This window comes from Bombus vancouverensis, chromosome 2 (assembly GCF_051014615.1).
Source record: "Bombus vancouverensis nearcticus chromosome 2, iyBomVanc1_principal, whole genome shotgun sequence".
Classification (NCBI taxonomy): domain Eukaryota; kingdom Metazoa; phylum Arthropoda; class Insecta; order Hymenoptera; family Apidae; genus Bombus; species Bombus vancouverensis.
Window position 1 is genome coordinate 20,144,401 of NC_134912.1, and position 22,586 is coordinate 20,166,986.

Consider the following 22,586-nt stretch of genomic DNA (forward strand, 5'->3'; position numbering starts at 1 on the left):
TATAATAAAGTTCAATAAAAAAAATGTACATTAGTTTAAAAATAAAAATAATAGAGGAATAATAAAGCGAAACAAATCGCGATGTTTCGTTCTGTCGCAGAATCTGTTGGGCAGACTCAACGATTTGCGTAATCCTCGAATGGTGGTTGGACAACGTTGCGCGTCGAAATATCGTTGGTTGGTCCCGACGAAAGCGATCCACAAATTCGTCCCGTCCCGATCGTCGAAACCACAATTTTAACCGAACGGTCGTAATTAAACGGACTAAAACTGGATAATTGATGAGGCACGTGTAGGAGGGGAGTATTGGCAATATTGGTAACGGTCGGATATCCGAACATAAATCGAACGAATACTCATACATGTATATAAACATACACTTTATTATGATAATTTATAATTGCATTCGTATTCACAATGAATATGCGCAATAACGTATTGTAATTAGATGTATAAACTGGTCTATGGAGTAATAACCTAGACTAATCAAGTTTTGCGGCTAATTATATACGGCCCACGTACAGACTCAATTACACGTCGATCTCTCGTATCACGTCCGTTTCGATTTCAAATTGATTTTTATCAAATTTTGATCGAGAAAGGATCCAGTTGACACAGGAGCAACCAATGTGTATTTTAATGCGATGCCTTGTTTATACCATTTCTTATTGGTATTCTTAAAGGTATGCGTGATATCGTTTTAATTTTACGATAAACGTGTTCTTAAAACGTATCAAATCCTTTTCGTTTGTGAAAACGGAATTACCATCCATCATTTTCACCAGTTTGGTAATTCTAGAATAAAAAGATACCATTAAATTTCTGATCGATTCAAACCATTGTTATAAATCTATCGTTATATTTTAGATTCTCGTCGCTAATGATCCAGAAGTCAACGCGACGTTAAATTGTTATTTAGAAAAATGAGGCAAAGGAAGAAGAGGCAAAGAATTCTTATTTTTTTTATTAAGGATCTTTGACCACTGTAAAGATCATGAAACGTCAGATCGACGCGGAATCTTATCCCGTTCGTCTACATTATAGACACCCAACGACGATCGACTCTCGTGGAACAATCGACCCTGCCAATCAGAAATTTCGCCGGGAAATGAAAATGCGAAAGTAACGCGACAGGTAGTTTTCTGCGAATCGTTTCGAACTCTGTATTCCCCGAAAATTGGTAGGAACTGAATTTGGTTTGGCGATTCAACACGAACCTCGAAATGTATCGTTGGATTTGTTCGGTTTCGCGTGTGTGTATGTCAGGAGCGTTGAGCCGTTTCACACATTTCTGTTTTACCATTTACCTGTTTTCTTTCTTCTTTTTTTTTTTTACATAGGTAGCTTCTTTGTGACACATTGTTTTCCGTGAAATAAGTTCGTTTAAGCTCATTTTTATCCATAGGCTTCAGTTCTGTGTACAAACAGAATACAATAAATATATGGGGAATAAAAATTGTAAAAATTCGCGTTCTCGTACGATACTCGATCCGTAAGATTGAAAAACGATGCCGTAGGTTGTTTTCTCTTTTTATTCGTGTTGTACTGTACACAATAAGCGATGAACAACTCTCGTCTGTTCGCCTTATTCGCTGAGCAATTATTGTAACAATTTCGGTACCGTTCTGGTAGGAAAGCATAGCTATATAAATACTTCTCCGTTATCTATTCGTTACGATAATAAAATAACGTTTACATCGCCGTCTGAAAGAATTAACTTAAATTACGTCGATTCCATTACAACACCGTTTCCAAATGAAAAGTATCGTCGTACCAGCTTTTCCGAACACTCAGTCGCTCTGGTTCATATGCACGCGTATTTTTAAACGCTAATCTCGATTTTAAAGAATCAAGCAAATAATATTCGCATGAATTTCGTCGCGTGTACACGAAGTGTTGCGTGTTTCGATCGACGAAAGAAATATTTAAATATCGAGGATATAAAATATAAAATATTTCTAAATAAATACGATCTTATCCTTACAAATTCCTCGTGTCTGATCAAACTTTTATTTTGATCGAATCCTAACACAAACGTGATTTTCTAAAAAATATATCGTTCACACAACACCAAGCGACACGATTCAACCGAAGCAGCGTCGGCGTTCGTGCGACAGCACATTTAAAAAAATATTTCATCTTGATCGAATCGACCTTCAGCGACTACCGATTCTCTAGCGACCTCGTTGCTGGAATCTCGTTCGTAACTGACAACGAGATCGATCCTCAGAAGCAGTTTCGTGAGGTAAATTGCTGCTTGGTCAATGACAGTCTCCTCTGTTTCATCACCAACGTGCTTCGATTCGAAAATTTTCGACGAGAAAAGAGGGATACGGGGGAATACGTGAATGAGGAGGAATGCGTAGGTCGTAAGAGGAGATAGAACGTATACATGAACCAACGCAAACGTTATCTACAAATTCACGTCACGTTCGTGCATCTTGACATCCACGAATCTTATTTGAAGCTTCCATTGCGCGACTTTCTCTCTCTCTCTCTCTCTCTTTCTCTCTCTCTCTCTTTCTCTCTCTCTCTCTTTCTTTCACATCTAATGCTCTCGAGAGCGACCGATTTGATGAAATTTGCGTGAGAAATTCACTCGAATTATTATTACTCAAACGTACAATATCGTAGTAGAGAATTGTTCAATAAGCATCGCCGAACTTTTCGATGTTTTCTCGAATCTTTTTTTTTTTGTTAGTATACAGCGTATATACATTGGTCTTCCATTAAGTTTTGGCAACGTTTCGACGAGGGCGTTCGTTTAAAGCGACGATTTACGACTACAGGCAAGCACGGGTGTGCAATCAACGAAAAGAACGAAAAAATAAAAGCGGAAAAGAAACGAAAGAAACGTGCTGCGTCACTTTCGACCACGTTCGAACGAGAAACTTGGACGTTCTATCGAACCAAAAGATACACAAAAGAACTCGCCGCCATCGGACTTCCTTTTAATTGAAAACCGTTTCTCCTTCTGACGTTTCTAAGAGTGCAGCAACACACGATTTCTCGGTTTACCGATGGAAAGACGGTAGCTACGATCGATCCGTCTATCTTGCTGGAGGACGTCGAACGAGTTTCCCTTTCGTTCCGATTCACCGATCGTCGGTTTCATCGGTTGCTTTTAAATGAAACTTCGATTGATTGGTTGTACGTTGCCGACCTGGTTTAATCTAGGTCGGAGAATATTCCGAAATCGGGTTGTTTTTACCTATCATTAATTCCTGAATATTTGTTGCTTCTGATTAAGAAGAATTGAAATGCTGAAATGAATTTAATAAATTGTTGGAATGTAATTTTTTATTTCTACTTATTTCCTTCCAAAATTTTTCCTTCCAAATATTCTATATATGTATGAAAAAAAGAATAGATTTATTGGGTGAAAGAAATAAGATAAAATAATGTTGGAAAGACGAGCGTAGTCATAGATCGAAAAGTAAAACGATTATTTATATTCCTTCGATTACAGTATCATTGTTAAACTGCCAGCTATTACTAACTCGTGTAATACACGTTTACGCAAGTTTATATTTTTAAGAAAATAATTAAAAAAGTGAAACCTAAATATTATAGATATTATAATTTATAATATTTTACTTCGAATATTTTATATATTTCTGTATATTACGTACGTTCTGTACATACTTGCACCTTGAAAATCTCTCATAAGCGCATAAATATCCGCAATCAAATTATTATCTCTCGCAATCAACATTTTAACACATAGATATTAAATCGTGCTTTAGCCAAACGTTCGATACGTTGCCGAACAAAGCTCATCGAAGAATGACGTACATCATTATTATCTTTTCTCTTTCTTCCATCGACGCATACTTCCTTACTCGATTTTCTTACAAAAGCCATACCAAACGGCCAGAAACGCCGATACGTTTAATTAAACGCTAAATATTGGCACCGTGTAATTACATATGTGCGGAGAACTACGTGTCCGGCAATTAGAGACAAAACACGTACAGAAGAACGATCCGAGAAAAACGATTATGACGATAGCGAGTCGATTGTGTACGTGTCTCTGTAATACTGCCCGATCATCCTCGATGCACGTGTGAAAAATAAATTTCAGAGTAACTTGACTCTCTGTTCGATCAAAGTTCGCCGTGTCGTGTCGTCGCGAAATAGGGACCAATTAATATGGTTAATTAACTATATTTACACATTTACCAAGGGCTTCTCCGATCATATCTCAGTCCATTGTTATCAATATTGTCCGCTATGAACGCATGCGTCTCTGTCTCGTAGGAACGACGTAGAGAAAGAAAAATACTCTTCGAAACGACGCTTCTGCGGAAGAAAAGCGTAAACCAGATTTCACCCTCGTGATCGTGTAATTTTCTCTATCGATCGGTCGTACAAGGTCTTCGCGATATTTTCAACGTATCACGAACGTCGGGTATTTTGTCGTATGCTTCGTCGATCCGCGTATTTCTCGAAAAAAGAACGATCATTAAGGGGTTCTGGGTTAAGGCTTCGTTTACGAATCGACTCTCGTTAGATTCTTGTTTCGCTCCTTTCGTTCCCCAATCGAACGTTTCCTCTCGAAATCCCTCTCGATCGCGAGAAAAAAATTACACGGAAGAAACCCAGCGAACGGGTAGCATCGCAACGAGCGCTGCTTCTCTGAGAACGTCGAAAGCACACTCAAAGTACAGCGAATAATTGTTTAAAAACACGTCGACGCTACCTCGACGATAGTAGTAACTATATAACCAACGCCGATCAGTTACTCGTCCAAAAGATTATCGCCACACTCCAACTACGTTACTCTCATTTTTATTTCGATTAGAACCTTTCATCGCTTCGTTTCGTATTACCCGAAGGTAGACTATAAACGGGGAACCTAGTCGATGCGCAGCTCGCTTGGTCCTCTTCAATGAAAACGCAGTCGTTGTGATCGATGTCTGCTACAGCCGCGGTGCTTATCGCGATACATATCGTAGACATCGAATACTTAAATACCATAACTCGTTTTCCGGAACGTTTTCTCGACTTGGCGTATTTCTCGGCCATCTCGTGACATTTCACTGGTCGCCGCATACACCCGGAGTGTGACGCGAAAAAACGCGGAAACAACCACCTATATTTTCGTCTTCCGTTTCTTCTCCTTTCGTTCGCATTGTCAGAGACTGAAACACGTGAAAAGTAGCCGAGAGTACCAACAAGTCCTAGACTCGCAGCTGTTCGAGCCACGAACACATCGACAGACAGAAACTCGTCGAACTGCCAGCGTTTAAGGCGAGAGGATGAGAAACAGAGACATAGGTGGAGAGTTAGTCGAAGAGTTTCGCGAGCTAGAGCGTCTCCAGGAGGTTCTGGACGAGAAGCGCGGGAGCGGTCACGCGTGCCTTTCCCTTTCTAGACTGTCTACAGGTACGTACGTTGCAACGAGGCGCTCGCTCCAGCTGTTCCGACTTGTTGCTGTCCTGCTCGAGCTGCACTGACACGCTGGCGACACGCGGTGTCGAACAACCGCCCTGCTGCAACAGACAATTCGACATGTTTGAAGGGGAACCCTGACGTTTACTGCCTCGTCGAGTGTACACGGGTTGGAACACGCGTCGAGGGGACTACCGCCCCGGATCGCCGATCGTGGCTAATCAACCCCGCATGCGGATCAACGCCTCTGACTTTTCGTTGTTTCGCCGCGGCTAAACAGGTGGTTCATCTGTCGCTTATTTTCTACTTTACAGGGAGAATGTGGGTTTCGACGAGCGTGGTTGAATTCAAGGAGAATATTGTGAGAATTTTGTGAGATATCGAAGGCTGACAAGCGAGTATATCGCCGGGCGTAAGTATTAGGGTCATCTACGCTTTACACAATTATTGAAAAAGTTTAGCAGAATTCTACTTGGCTGGTATTTTACATTATAAGGTACTTAACGCGTGATATAGGAATGAAATAGGAAATTTATAATAAAATAGTCGTATAAAAAATCAATAGTAGTGTTTTGGTGTTGTGTGGATTTATAATAGGTTTAAGAATCGGTCGAAGGGCGAGTTTGTAAATTCTAAATTATTAATATTTACTTTCAGGTAATACCGAATAATTTGTTGAAATATAACTTGACAGGCTCCAAAATTCGAAATCCACGATTTGCTGATGTGTATAACAAGAGAATTAAATTACTCGATAAATTAATATAATATTTTCTAATATTAATATATTCTGCAATAGCGAATCAAAAGTACTTCACTCGATAACAAAAATAGAAAGTTCATGCAATCACGAGAAATATAAGGAAAAGAGTATTTGTAACAATCGATAGGAAACGTTCGATCGAAAAAACAGAAGGGAAAAAGAACGACAGAATGGAAGAAAGAGACGTCGGTTCAAAGTGGGCAAGTTTCTACAGGGTTGAATCGTTAACGACTGGAACGAATTGTGCCGAAGCACTGAGTGAGCACTGCTGTGAATGGGCGCGGCAGTGAAGAAAGGGGCAGGAACGAACGTAGAACGAGAGGGAACAGGAAGAAGCTCTAGCGGAGCCGAATCTATTTAATTAGAATTATGGCGATACGACGTAACCGAAGAATCTCAAGTAATCTGTCAATGAGTTTAACAGGTCACCGGAAGCGTCGACTAGCTCGCGGTATCCGACTTTCCTTCCACTAATTCGTTCAATTACTTTTATCACGACATTTTCCACGACATGGAAGGGAAAGACTCTCAAGTTCGCAGGCGAAATGAAGCGAACGTCGCCGAAAGAATGACGGAAATATTAAAACGCGCGGATCAAAGGGAAAGGGTCATAAAGCAGGATGAACGTCAAGCGGTCTTGAAACTTAATAGAAGTATTAATATTATGTAGCCGTTTCCGATCGTGTCGTTTCTACCGTAGAACCAATTTCAACGATCAAGGAGAAACTAATAAATTTTATTATCAGAAGTTTTATAATTTCACTCGAGCGATATAGCATTGCGAGTCGTAATTAATTATTGTTGTAACACAATGGTATTATGATGCGCTGGTGTTACGGATTATCGTACAAGTTTCGACAATATATTTTATAGGTAAAAATAAATATAACGCTGTAAGTGATTTATCGTCAAGTTGCAGAAAATATATGAGGCAGGAAGTAATGGATTTATTTCCAGATAAATGATATTCCTGTTTCGTATTGATTTAGTGAATTAAACATAGTGAATTAAATAAATTAAGTGATAAATCGGTTTATAAACTAATCCAGTCGCATGTTGGTTTTACGTTGTCTCTATGTATTTTCGTATTCGAAGTACATATAATATTATTCATAAGCCTCTAACGCATCAGTGTACTATAGAATTTATTCGATACGTAAATAATTAATTCAGCAAATTTGTCTTGTATCTATTAACGCGTAACGTTAATATTATTTATTTACTTATTTATTTTTTGGTCCTATACAATGTTAAAAATAAAAGCACCACTTTGTTCGCCTTCAAAATCAACTTTTTTATAACGTTTTCAAGGACTTTTGTTTATACAATATTTTCGTACTAGCTTTAGCCGTAGAACACGTTCATTCCCTAGTTATTTATATGGCGCAGGAATGTGAATGACAAAAGATAATTGTGCAGGGGAATGAGTTTTCTTCAAAGGAAGAGTAAAAATTCGATATGAAAGTCTTTTGTCGATAGTTTCGTTTTTTTTTTTTTTTTTTTGAGAAAATCAAATTTCAGAGATTTGTGAAATATATTATATCATATAATTTTCACATTTGATTCGATGATACTCGATTTTGCATGATATTCGCCATGAATATTATCTAAATAGAAATGAAAATTACTGACCGACAAGCAGATATTTCCTTGATGTTGATGCGCTCGACGACGAGATTCACTTTGTAGCTGCCACGCGCGTATATACAGATCGCCACGATATACGAGGCCACCTCGTTTCGCTCGTAACATCAGATGCCATCTGAAACGTAAATATACAAAACATATTTCAGGCAGCTCCAAATACGATCAAAATTTTAAATGATCTCTTCGAATAGGACAATAAATATTCACTTCAGCACATTATTTACGAGGTCGTAGAATTTTCCACATTTCCAGACTTATTAATAATCAATCACGTGTCACCAGATAACGTGCAGATAAAATAGCAAACTTCGATAAATTTGAATCGTTTTAAATTGTTTTTATTGTTTCTAAATTTATAACAAAAGCGGAATGAAGATATTAAAAGCTGTAATAGTCTGTATAATTTGACAATTAAATGTAAAATTACTTATAATAAAATTCGCAATACTTTTCGAACTTTTACTATTTTAACCACATCTTCAACAGTTTAATTCTATTAAACGTATAACATTTTACGTATAAAGTTAGTATACAATTTATTTCATAATAATATTATACTAAATTTAATATTATTACACAATACGTGTATATGAGATTGTGTATAACGCATTAACCGGACGAACAGACAATTTTAACTCATTAAACGTAACAAAAGAACGAAATTTTCTCATATAATGCTTCATTCTCGGTGAATTCGAACGCGTCACCTAAATAAAACGAATAATCTTGTATTTGTTGATTTAAAACGACAGAGATCGAAAAATGTCGATCCCTTGGCTTCGTAATAAGAGAGGAAACATGCATCTAAGGTAGGCATGCAAAATAAATTGCCAGACGGTCGCAAGTCATGGTTTGCATTCACCGGTGATGGAGTTTCTAGCGAACGTCTCACACCCTCTCGATAAAATAAATTCGTAAATGACACACCCTTTTCACGCGTCACTTCCGCGCGCGCAGTTCATTCTCGGCAGCTCTTTTTTCGCGGCCGAGCGGCGTGTTTACGAAGCGGAAAAGAGGGTGAATATCAGGAGTCAATAGTCGAGCTCCAAGGAGGACGCGCGCGCGATCCTTTATCGTGTCACATACTTCCCTCGGAACATTAACCTGGGAACTCTTGATATTTTCTCGCCAAGAACGAACACGTAGTTGAACGTCGAGCAGGAAATAAAGATTATTTAAAACGTAGACCCTGTTGCGTCTACCAAATATACTGCGCCGCTTAGTTAAAATGTCTTATCTAGCACTTTGAACTTAAGAAAACTGAAATTTTATTATTATCTTTGTGCTAACTCTGGTCTCCTTTATTCAGTTAAAAAACTATAGTCATTATTTCTCTCTCATAACAGCTTATATAACGCAATCTCACTTAAAAGATAACGAAGGAACACGTCCTCGAGCTTTTCAGTATCTCTCGATTGAGTTGCATTGAAAGAAGAAAGTACTTTATAGATTAAAGAATAACATGTATTGATATCGTAACAAGATTGTAGCAAGTTTTTCAATTCTACTACCTTTATCTTTCTCATCTTCAGCTTTTTCTTTCCAAAATGTTTTTAGATATCTTCAGTTTTCTCTTCCCTTCGTTTGTTATATTCAATGATCTTGGATAATCGCAGAATACACGTGTAGTACGCTGCTAGTGAAATCTCGAATCGTTTTTCATAATCCACGTAATACGTAGATAAATTAATAAAAGGTTTCCACTAGTATTTAAATATTTTCCTCAGCCATTGAACATCGACTATCTTAAATATTCTATGAGAGATCTTCCAGATGAACACGATATTATAAAAGCTTGATAGGAGCAGAGTTCAAATACGTGCTGAAGGAGAAAAGGGCGATTATAAAATTCCAGCAGTCCAAAGGAAATTTCCAGGGACGCCTTGTTAAACGATTTTCGCGGAATATTTGCGCATGCCTTCCGGAACGGTGGCGCGCCGCGATAATTTTCATCGGCCTTGGAATTTCCTTCAAGATACGGCATTCCTCGTTTCAGCTACGTTGTTCGGTACGTTCGCGCCGCTTCATAAGGAAATAAGAGGCCACGCGAGTTCCAGCTTCCCGCCTTCTATTCTTTCCCACTTCCTTTCGTCGTATGTTTTCTTCAATTCCTTGCACGTCTTTTTGCACGTCGTTACCAGGTAACTACTCCCCGGCTAATTCGTCCTCACGAGAGAACACTTACTTTCTTGAACGCGAAACACCCCAACTCTTCGTCGCATTCTACTATTCTTTTCATTTCTTTCCAACGTGGCTGAGTTAAAACGACGTGAAACTACCCCTTAATTTCCGATTGCAGCGTTGATAGGTCGTGATTGATAAATGCGTGCGATATATAGGCCTCATCCACTTCATATAAGGACAGTCGAGCAATTTGTTTAGTGAAAGATTTTATTTCGTTTTCTTATATTCGATGGAGGAAACAAAAGTAAGGAAGTAATCGATTCTTTAACGCACTTCGATGATACTGAACTTAAAAATACAGACATTGAAAACTTAATATCGTAAAATAGAAGTGTTTATCAAAACTGGTATACACTGTCACAGAAAAAGAATTTAATCAAGTTTCGATATTTGTATATCACTGTCGAGCTCGCTTGGCGTTTTAAGACCACCGTTTCCCCTGTACCTTTCGAACGTATAGTGTTTCGTAAATTTTCCAAAAAATCTGCTCGCGTGAATAGGTGCACACGATTTCAAGCTCGACAGGCCGAAAATACAGAATCGGAGGTAGCGTCAGTAAATTCCCGATTTATCAGCTCGACGAGCGCTTAACGCAACGGTGACGACGTTATCGCTGCCTATGGAATCATCCTCTGACGCAGTGGCTTCCCTCGGAATTTATATGTTTGAAAAAGCTACGCTGTATAAAGAGGATGCTGTACGATCTACTTGACATTTTTACGTTATTTTCAGACGACTTCCTAATTCGTACTTTTAGCCTGAATTGCCCATTTGCTGTCCTATGTCGAATAGCATTCAACGTTTTGTTGTATTCTTTTTTCGTTTAATTTCAATTTATAAAATGCATTTCTTTTGGATATTATACGTTAATCTAATAAAAATAAAGGTAGATATATTTCCGATCGAAAGTCATAAGACATCTCTTAGTTTTTATAAAATTTTAATATCTGCATACGGATTATGAATTTTAAATTGTCTGCATTTTTTGATAAAACTTTTAATACGTTAGTAAAGTTCTTTATCGTTACAAAATAATTTATTCATCTTTTTTATCAGTTTTCGGATAAATATAATAATTCTAAATTCCGTTGCGAAAAATTATTCATTCTAAAACAAATTGCATCTCGATATTCAATCCCGTCACGAATGAGTATTTTCCCCTACGAAAAATAGAGATTTGCAGGAAACACATGCTGACTGGATTTTAAAAAATGACTGGAAGCGATGTGGATCGAACTAATGTTCGATAATTTTCCATCGGTTCGTAAAACCATTCGCGTCCATGTCAACGTAGATAACGCGTCAGTCAGTATTTTTAACTGGTACATCGCACAATTTTGTTTCCAATATGGTATTAGTTTAGCGCTGAAATATTTCTGTGATTGAAATTGAACGCTTTCGCCTGTCTAGATAACCCTCGCCATAACAGAGGGCTGTGCTTCCAGAAAATCGACAGTTCATTATATTTTTTTAAAACAGTTAGAAACATAGAAACCGCGTGAATCATATTTTTATTATTTTAAAATATAATGTGATATAAATTATTATATAAAATATTACAATGGGAAGAGTTAGATATAATTACGAAGGATGTAAATTTCGAGTTCTTTACGATCTATCTTTGAAATATCTACGTTAACATTTTCATCCCAATACAGTTTATAATTTTCCGCAAAAGAATATAATTCATATAATTCCACTGTAATTACGATTTTCTACTTTAGTCGAAGCTTCACAAACCTGTACGATAAAAGTTTGTCAAAGGAGACGTGCAGACGTTTTCACTTGTATTTTGTATTATTTATTTTCACTCGTTTGCTGTAACACGTTCAGTTATTTAGATTTACGGATGACGCGACAAAGGTCCTAACCAGTCCTTTATGATTATATATCTTCAGTAACAGGCTGCTGAGAAACTTTAAAAGATGTAATTCAGAGAAATTGGACGCGTCTGATATATATAAAATAAAAGTTAACCCGAAGGAAAATTTATACTCTATTTACTTAAATTATGCGTAATCAGATACCTGGATAAAAATGAATCTCACAATGAATTTCCACTACACATGGATTCATATCAATTTTTTGACTAAACATTTCAATACACATAAATTTGTGCAGCAATTTAGTTCTACCGCTTAAATAACGGCTTGTGAGCTAAATAAATTGCTCAATGCTATACTTTAAATCTAAAACAGTAGCTGTGCGTTCAGAGCGTAAATGGAATCTGGAACCAATCGACGAAAACCACCGACGATTTACGAGAAGTTAATTTGACATTCGTGCAACCGCTGCAAAGTGAAAGCCGTTCTACCATATATCGAAATAAATAAGCCGTAAAAATCTCAGCATCGTACGAAGTTTATAATAATTCGATTGTTTCATTTCAATTATACCGAAAACTGTATCTACGATTTTTAAACAGTTTCATTCTCTGCTCGTGATATTTTAATGGCGAACAAATTTATTTGCGTAATATCAATGTGCAGAAGGTCTCTGATGTGAGTCGTTCGGGAACAATCTGCTACACTGGCACGCATACAGGAGGATTTCTTTCGAATCTTCTCCGTTGATTACCGACAAGCGTCGTTTGATAGCGCGATTCGCGTTGGCGAATTATGCGCGTGATGATTTGTATTATATATAACGGAAAAGCTCATGGTTAAACGTTGGCCAGTTCCGTAGTTCTTCCGTTGAATTATTCATCCGTTTGAATAATTCATAAGTCGAATTTAGCGAAGGGATGAACAATGAAACGACCGAAAATGCGGTGTAAGATTTGACAAATTTATCGCTTTATGGTTTATTTACAAGCGCGTTGCCGTTTGCGACTGCTAGAAGCGCAATCCACTTAAACGGCGAATCAATATTTTCCGGACCGCGGCATCCCAGCTGTATGGCTGCACGCAGAAATAAATAAATCTCGAGGGTCCACAGCATTTTATTATTATTACGTTGGCGAACAGACGCCTGAGCCTGTCATCTGCTATTTTTGTCAGTCGAACAAATTGTTCGCCTTACAATTAGCGAACGAATGGATTTTTATCTTGCATGGAATTTGAAATGTACAATTGTGATTGAATACCGCATTTGCTTAATTCACTTTTTAAATAATCTTTGTAAGGGATAAAACGGCGAAACATTGGAATATCGTTTAATTTACATTGAACAGAGAAAGATTAAATATCCTTTCTTTAATCGTGAAATCAGTTACCACGCAGTTCGATCTTGTGCGAAGTATCGTAGAATTTCTATCCTCAAAGGGTTAACTTTTCCCTGCTGCACTTTTCGGATCACTTTCGGTTCGTTGTCGATCGTATCTTTTTTATTGTTAAAAATTCTCTTCAGTTTTTGTTTGAAGAAAATACAGCACGGAAGAATCATTAACATGCATGAATTTTTGTGCCAATTTTATGTCAAAATGCTTTCTAAAAAAAAAAGTCTGTTTACTTATCCAAAGGATATATATAGTAACCTCCTATTTTTTAAACAACCGATAATAACGTATTATCTTGATATTTATTATACAGCCATTTCTAATATTGTTATTATATCTATAACATTTTTATTGTATTTCACGTGCAATTCATATTTATTGCCAATAAAGAAATCGTTTTTTTTTGTCACCTAAATCCTTTACCATACAAAGTTCTCAATTACTTTGTATACTTGGCCTTCGTAAAAAATTTCTCGAATATGTATATAAAGAATGTTTGTACGCGAAGATTGCTAAATTTGCTTTGCAAATCTGTTCTCGAGCTTTTTGGACGTTCCAGAAAGAAATTCATCGATGAAGGTGTCTAGAAATTTATTCCGGGTCAGATAGCATTTTTTGAATGTGTATAAAAGAAGTTCGTCGAATAAAGATACCGTTCTTCCAACTCATTCATATTCTTTTGCACGTGCTATTAACGTTGTTTCAAATGTATTACAAAATTTAAATACGTTTCATTTTACATAAAAATAGCCAAATATACATAAAAAGTACATACATAAAAAATATATATAAAATCATAGAAACGAATGTTCCAAATGTTTCTAACGACGAAGATATTTATGAAATATATTCAAATCTTGATTGAATACGAAACTTCCGCACCAGGTTTCATCGAAACTTCCAATGTACCGAGTACTGCACAGAAACAATAAGTTCGTTTGAGCAATCCTCTAATCAAGCAACGACCTTTAATCATTTCTCAGCGAAATACCTGGAATCTGTAAACAAGTATCATCCTATTATCAATACGCGGCTCGGTTCGTGGAAAAAAAGTGTCGCGGGTTAACGAAAAACCGTGAACAAATCTGCAAAGTCTCCGTTCGTCTCGCTCTACTTACAACAGTCATTAAGCTGATGCTAATGAAAAAGATCTCGTAATTATCAACTGGACGCAAACTACACGAGCCGTTCCCTCTAATATAGACTTCCAACGGCAGAAAACAAAGGAGTAGAGTATTGTAATTACTGTGTTCCCCGCCTCCACGAAAACTCATACACATACACAGAGACGCGAGAAGCGTGTGAAACGGTTCTTCCACCGCTGTACACTCGTTGGTCCGCTGGAACGTTTGCACCCCCTTTCGAAACCCTTCGCCACCCCCGTTGCTCATACCCGGCCTCTGCGGTCTGCATGGCAGATTTATATTTGCATTTAAAATTTGCACGCTGTGGCACATCTGTCAAACGGTGCATATTGAAATCTTTGCGCGTTGTGGTAGTTACACACCGATAGCGTAGGTGTTGTCAATCTGCTCGATCTCCCTTTCTCTCCTCCACTTCCAACGAGTCATCACCACTTTTCGCCTTGTTTCTCCAAAATTTAACCTCCGTGTATAGTCGACTCTCGTCTATGGACCAGTTGGTTGACCACGCCTGTGTCATTCGGTAGTTCAACCCTCTGAAACTGCGCCAAGCTCGCGCAATTCTTGCCGACCGTAACACCCCTTCAGGGTCTACCATTATCACGGTGATTTTGAAACGATGCAAAATTTGACTGCATAGTGACTTTTTGCTTTTAAAGGGGGAGGGGGAAGGAAACAAACTTTGATCTACCGCGTTTTAGTAAACGTTGCCCGTCTATCAAATAATGGTCGTTTGGTATTGAATTATGAAATTTGTTGTTAGTAAATCATCATCCTCTGTCTTATAATATTATATGGAAATACTTTCGATATCTAAAGAGATGCTTCTATGATTTCCCATTTTCTTATCGAAATATAATATAATCTTCCTAATTATGTCAGTTAATCCTCTAAAATTCTGTATCTATAGGTACATCGCAAGAAGAACGATTTCAATTATTGAAACTACAAATGAATAGAACCTCTGTAACAATAAATTACCTATAATAAAAGGATTAATTATCTTTATACATATAGACCAAAGCAATATATCTTTGTCTTCTGCTAATCTTCCTAACCTAACCTAACTTATCATTAGCCTTCCTATCATTAGCTGGCAAAATCACATATGCCACCAACATGTGCTTTTATACAAATAATTCCATATATCCACAAAGCATGTAACAGATATAACACCGTGACGATTGTTCGACCAGTTCCAGGAATTAATCACTTGCTATTCCAATCAACGCTTCACTAAAACCGTACATATTACCACCGAATATCGGTCAATCACACTTGTGCTGACACGAGAACACAACCGCCCATGCGAAGCGATTAAACCGGATGGGCGCGGAATTTTTTTGCGTCCACCTAAATCAAACGTCTAGGTTTTCAATGTCAATCGACAACCCATAAAAACTCACTAATTGAACGAAGCTCGTTCTTCCTCCTAACTCCAATTGGAAAAAAAGAAAGAAATGAAAAAAACAATATACCCCTCTGCAATCCTCTAAACTCGTTCGCTGGAAAACTGACCGCGCGCTGGCTTTTTATCGATCACCGAGATCCCTGTACCATAATTTTGGTCAGCAAGAAAGAATTGATTCCGCGTGCATTCATTCGCACATACCTCCAGGGCGCCGCCTGCAAAAACAACGCGAATCGTCGCCGGCAAATTTACTGTGCCTTTTTTATGGATGCTATTTGCACCGCGAGGAGTCAGGGGGTTGCAATACGCGAGCCTCCGAGAGGGGCGTTGCGTGTTATAACGGATCTTTATGCATCTATGGGGAATTTAACCCTTTCGCAGATGGACCACAGGCTCTTTCTCTCCTTTCCGGAGATATAACAAAAGAACGCGTATTATTAAAAACACTTAACCCACGGAATTCGTCGTATCGTAAGAGACATCGTTTACACGCGGTACAACGCACAATCGAACACAACACGTCACGACAATTCTTTCCATTTGTTATTAATTTACACGAAGAATTTGCATTCGAAGGATTAGCCACGATCGATGATAATTTTGCGTCGAAACGAGGGATGATAAAGTGGAGGAGAAAAGCGGAGGAAGGTCGAACTGAATGCAAGGGGTTAGTTGGCCGACCACTCTATAATCCAGGTACATACGTATGCACGCGGGAACAAGGGGTTGAAAACTGGACAAACGACGCGATTGCTATCCAGGGATGAAAGTTCCATGTCAACTCCGAAAGTCGAAGTTGCTAAGCTGTTCCAAACGATTCGTTTGCACTGTCGACGAGCGGCCGAACTGCGGCATTTTTCACCGGTATCAAAAGAGTTCCTCTGCTGAGCTTTCGTTTACTTCTGCCAATTTACTTCTCAGAGTCGAGGCTGGACGATGATCAACACACCCGTGAATTAGCGTTAATATTCCTTTCGGCTGGTGAAGTTGCAACGCATCCGTTTCAATGATTCGTATTCTTTTATTACCTTCAGAATCCTCTCGTTTGAACTTGCTTAAATGTTTGTACACTGATTTCTACGCGAATTGGTTTCGTGATAATTAAATTGGCTTTTGTGCGATAGGTATTAAAGCAGAGATTAATAGGATGTATAATTGTAATTATCGCTGATTAATATATTGGTTGCTGTCGACGCGTACACTGCGTTGTTTCAATTATGCGAGTTGCTGCTCACGCCACAACTATGGTGTATTTTTCGTTTGTGTATTTTAATAAAATGGTCTGGAAAAACGAAAAGAGTAATAAGCGATGCGTTGCAACAAACGTCGTTTAAGATAAAGTTATCTCTGGTGAAAAAAGTGAACAGTTTTTCTAGTGAGTTGTTTAAATAATAAAGTTAGAGATGACGAGATAATGAGAACATCGATGCGATCATTTGTATTTCAATGTAAAGCTTGTTATTATATCAGATTACATTACTGTATCATTACACGTATTGAATTTGTTCATCTACGTATGAGAATTATTAGCTTGATCTATCTTCATCAATTATTAATTAGTGTGCCAGTGAAAACGCAACTCACTTAATACTATGGCATCAACAACGTTTATAGTAATGACACAACTATATAGAAAAAGCAAACTTTTCGTGAAATCGGTTTGGAGCATAAAAAATTAAGAAAAAAAAATTCAATTACATCATTTCTCTTGGATAATCTAACTTCAGCACATAAAAGAATGACGTTTTTATAGGTAAGCGATTGTTGCAAATATTTCAAAATTCATTTTGGACATTTTCTCGCTCATCTGCCAAGTCAACGACTCAATATAATAATATGAACATGTCTATATCGACGTAACGTCATTTCTATCCTGTGCTATTAAATGAGCGACAAGTTTCATTCGTTATCACAATATCAAAATTATAAGAAATTTTCCTCCCTAATCTCATCAAATTGCACCGAAAATATTCAAGCCTGTACGAATACACGCATATACAAAAATTCGGTATATTGATTGCAATTACTTACCTGGTGATAAGTTGATGAACTCTGGGCCACTGACCCCTCGATCTCAATATCCTGACCGTTCCCAGAAGCGACGATCTGTGCGACGGCGAAACCTCCATGGCTTTGAGGTAGTACTTGAGAGAGGGTAGCCATTTGCCTGAAGAGACAGACGACGATTTGGCGTGAGTATAAAGCTGAAGCAGGGCCGTTACGCGGCCAGAGTTTCGATGTTGTTTCGCTACTTTAAACTACTTTAACCCGTACTTTGGACCGTCGCAACGGGAACTGTCGGGCTTTATCCTACTTTAAGCTATTTAGCCATTTTACCACCGTCACTTACCATTCTGGTACAACCACGATGCATATTCCGCGAGATGGTCGGGGCTTTTGGGTTGTAATCGGACCACGTGCCGTAGAAGAACGCCAGCGGTAGGACCAGTTGCCAATCTCGCCAGCACCAAATAAGCTGGCGTATACGCCGGGTCCAAGGATACGCATTTTTGCAACATCCGTATACATTCCTCTGTCCTGTTCGTTTTCCTGGCAAATGGAACCACGTAACACGCTACGTTAATTTATTTTTATATACGTACGTATTAGGTTACTCGAAAAGTTGATAGCGAAATTTAGGAAAAATGTTAACTATTCTGTTTACACAGAGTAATCATGTCATTAGAAAATATATACAGCCTTTCTATCGATAACTTTTGTTCTTCACATCTGATCACGATAACGAAACGTTTACAGGTGTAATTGAATGATTTGACTGATTTCAATTGTCAGCAGATATAAGGATTCGAATACAGATATTTGTCTATCGAGTAAAGTCCTTATCTACTTCGAATCGTTTGATTCGATCGAGCGTGCTTAGTTAGTGTGCCTATTATATGCAAGTATTTAATGAAAATATCGTTGCACATGAATGTAAAATTGACAGGGTACGTTATACAGTTGTTGTGTAGAGTAACGATTTATTGGCAATTAAATTTCGGTGTGTTTCGACCGCGTTAACTATGACAACCTATCCCAATCATGTATGACGATCATTCTCGCGAAGTATAACATGATTACAATCAAGATATGAATGCCTGTACTTGCTTTTAACGTACTATGCGCAACCGTGTACGTCATTGTGCATTCTGCGCGCTTCATCGTTCCGTGAAATGCCACTGTCCATGACGCTAATTTCGCGTCCACTGGTTAATACAATTTTCCCTAATAGACCGGTAGGTAGATACTAACCTAATAAAATTATACGCAGTACTCAAAAATTTAACTTAACGACTGCTAATGTTCATTTTCAATCTTGAAAGTTAGCTCTTTATTCGTTCATGAATTTAAATTCTTTTGGAATTAGAATTTCTTACTAAAGACTAGTGACGACGAATAAAAATTTGTCGATCTTCAAAAGACCCTAATATGCTTCATGTTCTGTTATATTCCTTTAAACGCGTATATATTACTACACGATTTATTGTCGAAATTCAACTTTCAGATTTAAAATTGAAGACCGTATATCACGCGGTCATTCGTTTTATGGAAAAAGTCGATTCTAATTTCTCATTTACAAAGAAACGATAGATACGCATCGTTATTAGTCGATAAATTATCCACGTTTTCAAGTATTTTCTCTATAAGTACAACTGAAAGAAAGAATGGAAGCCACGCAAAGATTTTTTTTTTCATTCATTAAACATCATAATCTACTCATGATATATTATATATTTTCGTGCATTACATATATTCTCTGTAAATCTATGCATCTTTGAATTTTCGATAAACGTATAAATATCTGCAGTTTAGTTATCGGTGAAAAAGTGGTTATCAGCGATTTGCAAACGAAGTTGTTCCATCAGACCTTCGAATTCCACGATCCGTAACACACTTCATAAGCCGAGTAATCCGCGAGCCACGTTCCCAGGGATTTCACGGTGGAAAATACTTTCGTGGAGGAGAGAGCCGAAAAATTTATGGGCGATGTTTCCCCGCGAGCCGGAACGAGACGAAAATGGAGTACAGCGCAGCAGCAGCAGCAACAGCAGCGAGTGGACGGAACGAGCAATGGCGGTATGCACGTACGCACGCCTCGCTCCCGCCGTCAATTAAACATTAATTTATCAAGCAAGAGGCGTTAATTAAAGTTTAATTTTGACCACGCCACTAGAATTACCTTGCCACGCTAAATTTATCGCGCAGCGTACACCTCGGTATACCATTGCCTCGATATACCATTAATAAAGCAGGAAGCCGTTGGATTCGGGATTCTTCCTGTAACTCTGTTTACTCCGCGTGATGGGAGACACCATTAGATTCCAGAGCATTCGGAGAAACGAGAATTATCCTTGATTTCCACTCGTTGTTCCCTGCCGCGTCTGCGTCGTTTATTCTCTTTTTACACAAATGAACGAGTTGCTTCTTCACTTGCGAGTTTCACAGACCGTTACCATAGATACGCGATAGCGTATCGTTTCGTTCTCTCTTTGTGAACGTTTTTGAGAGGAAACAAGTTCTTATCAAACTCGAAAGAGTGGCTCTGTGCATGATTCTTGTAGTCGATAATAATGGTATCGTTCGAGCTGTCTATTATAGTGTAATTAATGTTCAATGATTAACGATAACCGTTATGATTAATTAAATTGTTAATCACGAACGATGACGAGATGATTAAATATACTACTGAATTTAATTAATATTGCATCGTTACGTGTTATGATAAGATCAATATTTATGATTTTAGTAAATGTGAGTTCAATAAGAAGAATTAAATTAATGTTACCTCGTTAATCTCCGAGCATTTAATTCGTAGAATTTTATCTTGCACGAACCAACGTATAAGTAAAAAATAATGTTAAATAGAATGTTTCTTAATTTTTTCTCCAATATCCTTCTACGTTACCGAACATTATTACATTATATTAGCGAATTTTTACGAGCTATATGTTATAATTTCTAATTTATAGATTATCGATATCAATAAATTCCTCTGTGTAATAGCTAAGAGATTACAAAAAATAAAGCAAGCAGCGATTCACATGACATCTGACATTTCTTTCACGATGACTTAATCACTGACCTGTAGAGTTGACCAAGATTGTAATGAGCGTTCACGTGCCCCGGTTGAGCGTGTATCGCAGCCAAAAAGTGTTGCTCCGCTTGATCGCCCACCGAAAGCGTTCCGAGGTTGTTATGCGCACTAGCGTACGTCGGCCACAGCCTGTAATCAAATAAACACCGCTTATTTACAAAGTGATTAATGATCCGGAGGAACACGGTGCGTTTCCATGCATTTAATCACGAAGGTAATTCCGTTTCCCCCATGAGCATACGTGCTCGTGTAATAATCGGCGATAGAGCTGATCAACGGAATAATTTTCATCGATCCTTCGAATCTTTTCGAGCGCAAATTTGCACAATATCGTGAAAATATTTCCGTATGTTCGAACACAACGACAAACAAGCAGGCATAACAGCAATGTAATCTCGAATCAGTTTTTCTTTTGTAATATCCTGGATTTTATCTATACTGCACGGAGACATCGTGATGTTACAAATATTTATACGTATGTTTTCCATAAGTTTCCTACGAATATATATGTTGCACGTAATACCTAAGCTTTCAAACTGAAAAAAGAAAAAAGAAATGTATTGATGCACGATACATCCTGAATCTGCGAGATAATGACGAACCAGCGAACTCTTGCTTTCGATATCGTGGACGAGGATTCGATTGTATTCGGCTACATGCCCAGACGCCATCGTGAACGAATAAAAGGTGAATTCGCAATAGGGTGAAAGATGAATTAGATAATTTTTTGCGAGAAACTATTCACCTTTCTCCGTAGACAGGAAATTACGTTTGGCGAAAATTTCCGAAAGTTTCCTTTATTAACAAATGCCCATAGAACTGGCTAGAGTAGTAGGAACCAGTAGATATCAGTTAATTATCGTTTAGTTAGAGGAAACAACGAATGGTTAGCGGAGGAAATTAAGTGGCGCCTTTTGCTTGATTTTCAAATGATTAATCGGTTTTCTTAAATTAGTTGGAATTGTTGATAGATGTTCGGTAATGAAAATTTTCTTCGTATTATTCGTAGAATTGCTTCAGAATAATCTCATTTCAGATTCGAAGAATAAATCTTCGAGTTCTGTTGAAAACATTAAGGATAAAAGCCAAAGTAAATAAACGTCAGTAAAATATACAGAAGCATAAATTCTTCTGATTGCTTTCATAATAGCGCGTTTATCGTTAAACGTCTCGCTCGGATAATGAAACTTCTCATATTTTCCTATCTTCAAGTGCAAACAGGTTAAACACGCTCTTCTTCTTTGAATAGCACGTGGAACGCATATGGGTATTTAATTTTCAGAAAATATTTAACAACACTGCGTATTTAAGAGCACAATTCTGCCTTTAGTTAAATCCGCTGCTCGCGTCGCCGCTGCGAACCCAATTTAGAAGTAACGTAGTTAGGGAAAATGTATTATGGTGGAAACGCGTTCTGACAAAACTTTCCTAACTTCTGACGAGAAACGTATATTCTGACAGTGATTCTTTGAAGCGACGCAATTCGGCCCAACATCGCGACGAGGATTAAAGAACAATATTATATTTCTGTGGACGGGGGATGTGGAACAACGCGCGGAACTCGATTTTTCAGCGGAAGCTACTTCGCGAAACTAAATTAAACTTTCTTATCGAAATAAAGGATATTCCTCGACTAAATAATCGTCATGAAGAAACTGGCCGGTGAAACGTTAATCGTCCCCGATTTCGACGTCAACTGTCTTATAATTGCAAAGAAACAAAACTTTCATCTT

General features: G+C 37.8%; 1 protein-coding gene across 7 annotated transcripts in view; it reads right to left on the bottom strand.

The window, feature by feature from the left end:
• Positions 1–365: 365 nt before the first annotated feature.
• Positions 366–22,586, bottom strand: part of LOC117157886 (protein O-mannosyl-transferase TMTC1) — a 278,211-nt gene continuing 255,990 nt past the window's right edge. For 3 of the 7 annotated variants that reach the window (XM_076625786.1, XM_076625798.1, XM_033336199.2), the window contains exons 11-15: positions 20,842–20,982; positions 18,109–18,308; positions 17,790–17,925; positions 7,790–7,919; positions 366–5,495 (exon numbers count right to left, since the gene is read on the bottom strand). In XM_076625786.1, the coding sequence (XP_076481901.1) occupies positions 5,310–5,495; positions 7,790–7,919; positions 17,790–17,925; positions 18,109–18,308; positions 20,842–20,982 (793 nt within the window). In that variant the 3' untranslated portion in view covers positions 366–5,309. Of the gene's footprint in view, positions 5,496–7,789; positions 7,920–17,789; positions 17,926–18,108; positions 18,309–20,841; positions 20,983–22,586 lie in introns of those variants that run through there. The other 4 variants (XM_076625790.1, XM_076625789.1, XM_076625788.1 and 1 more) reach the window with 4 other exon arrangements.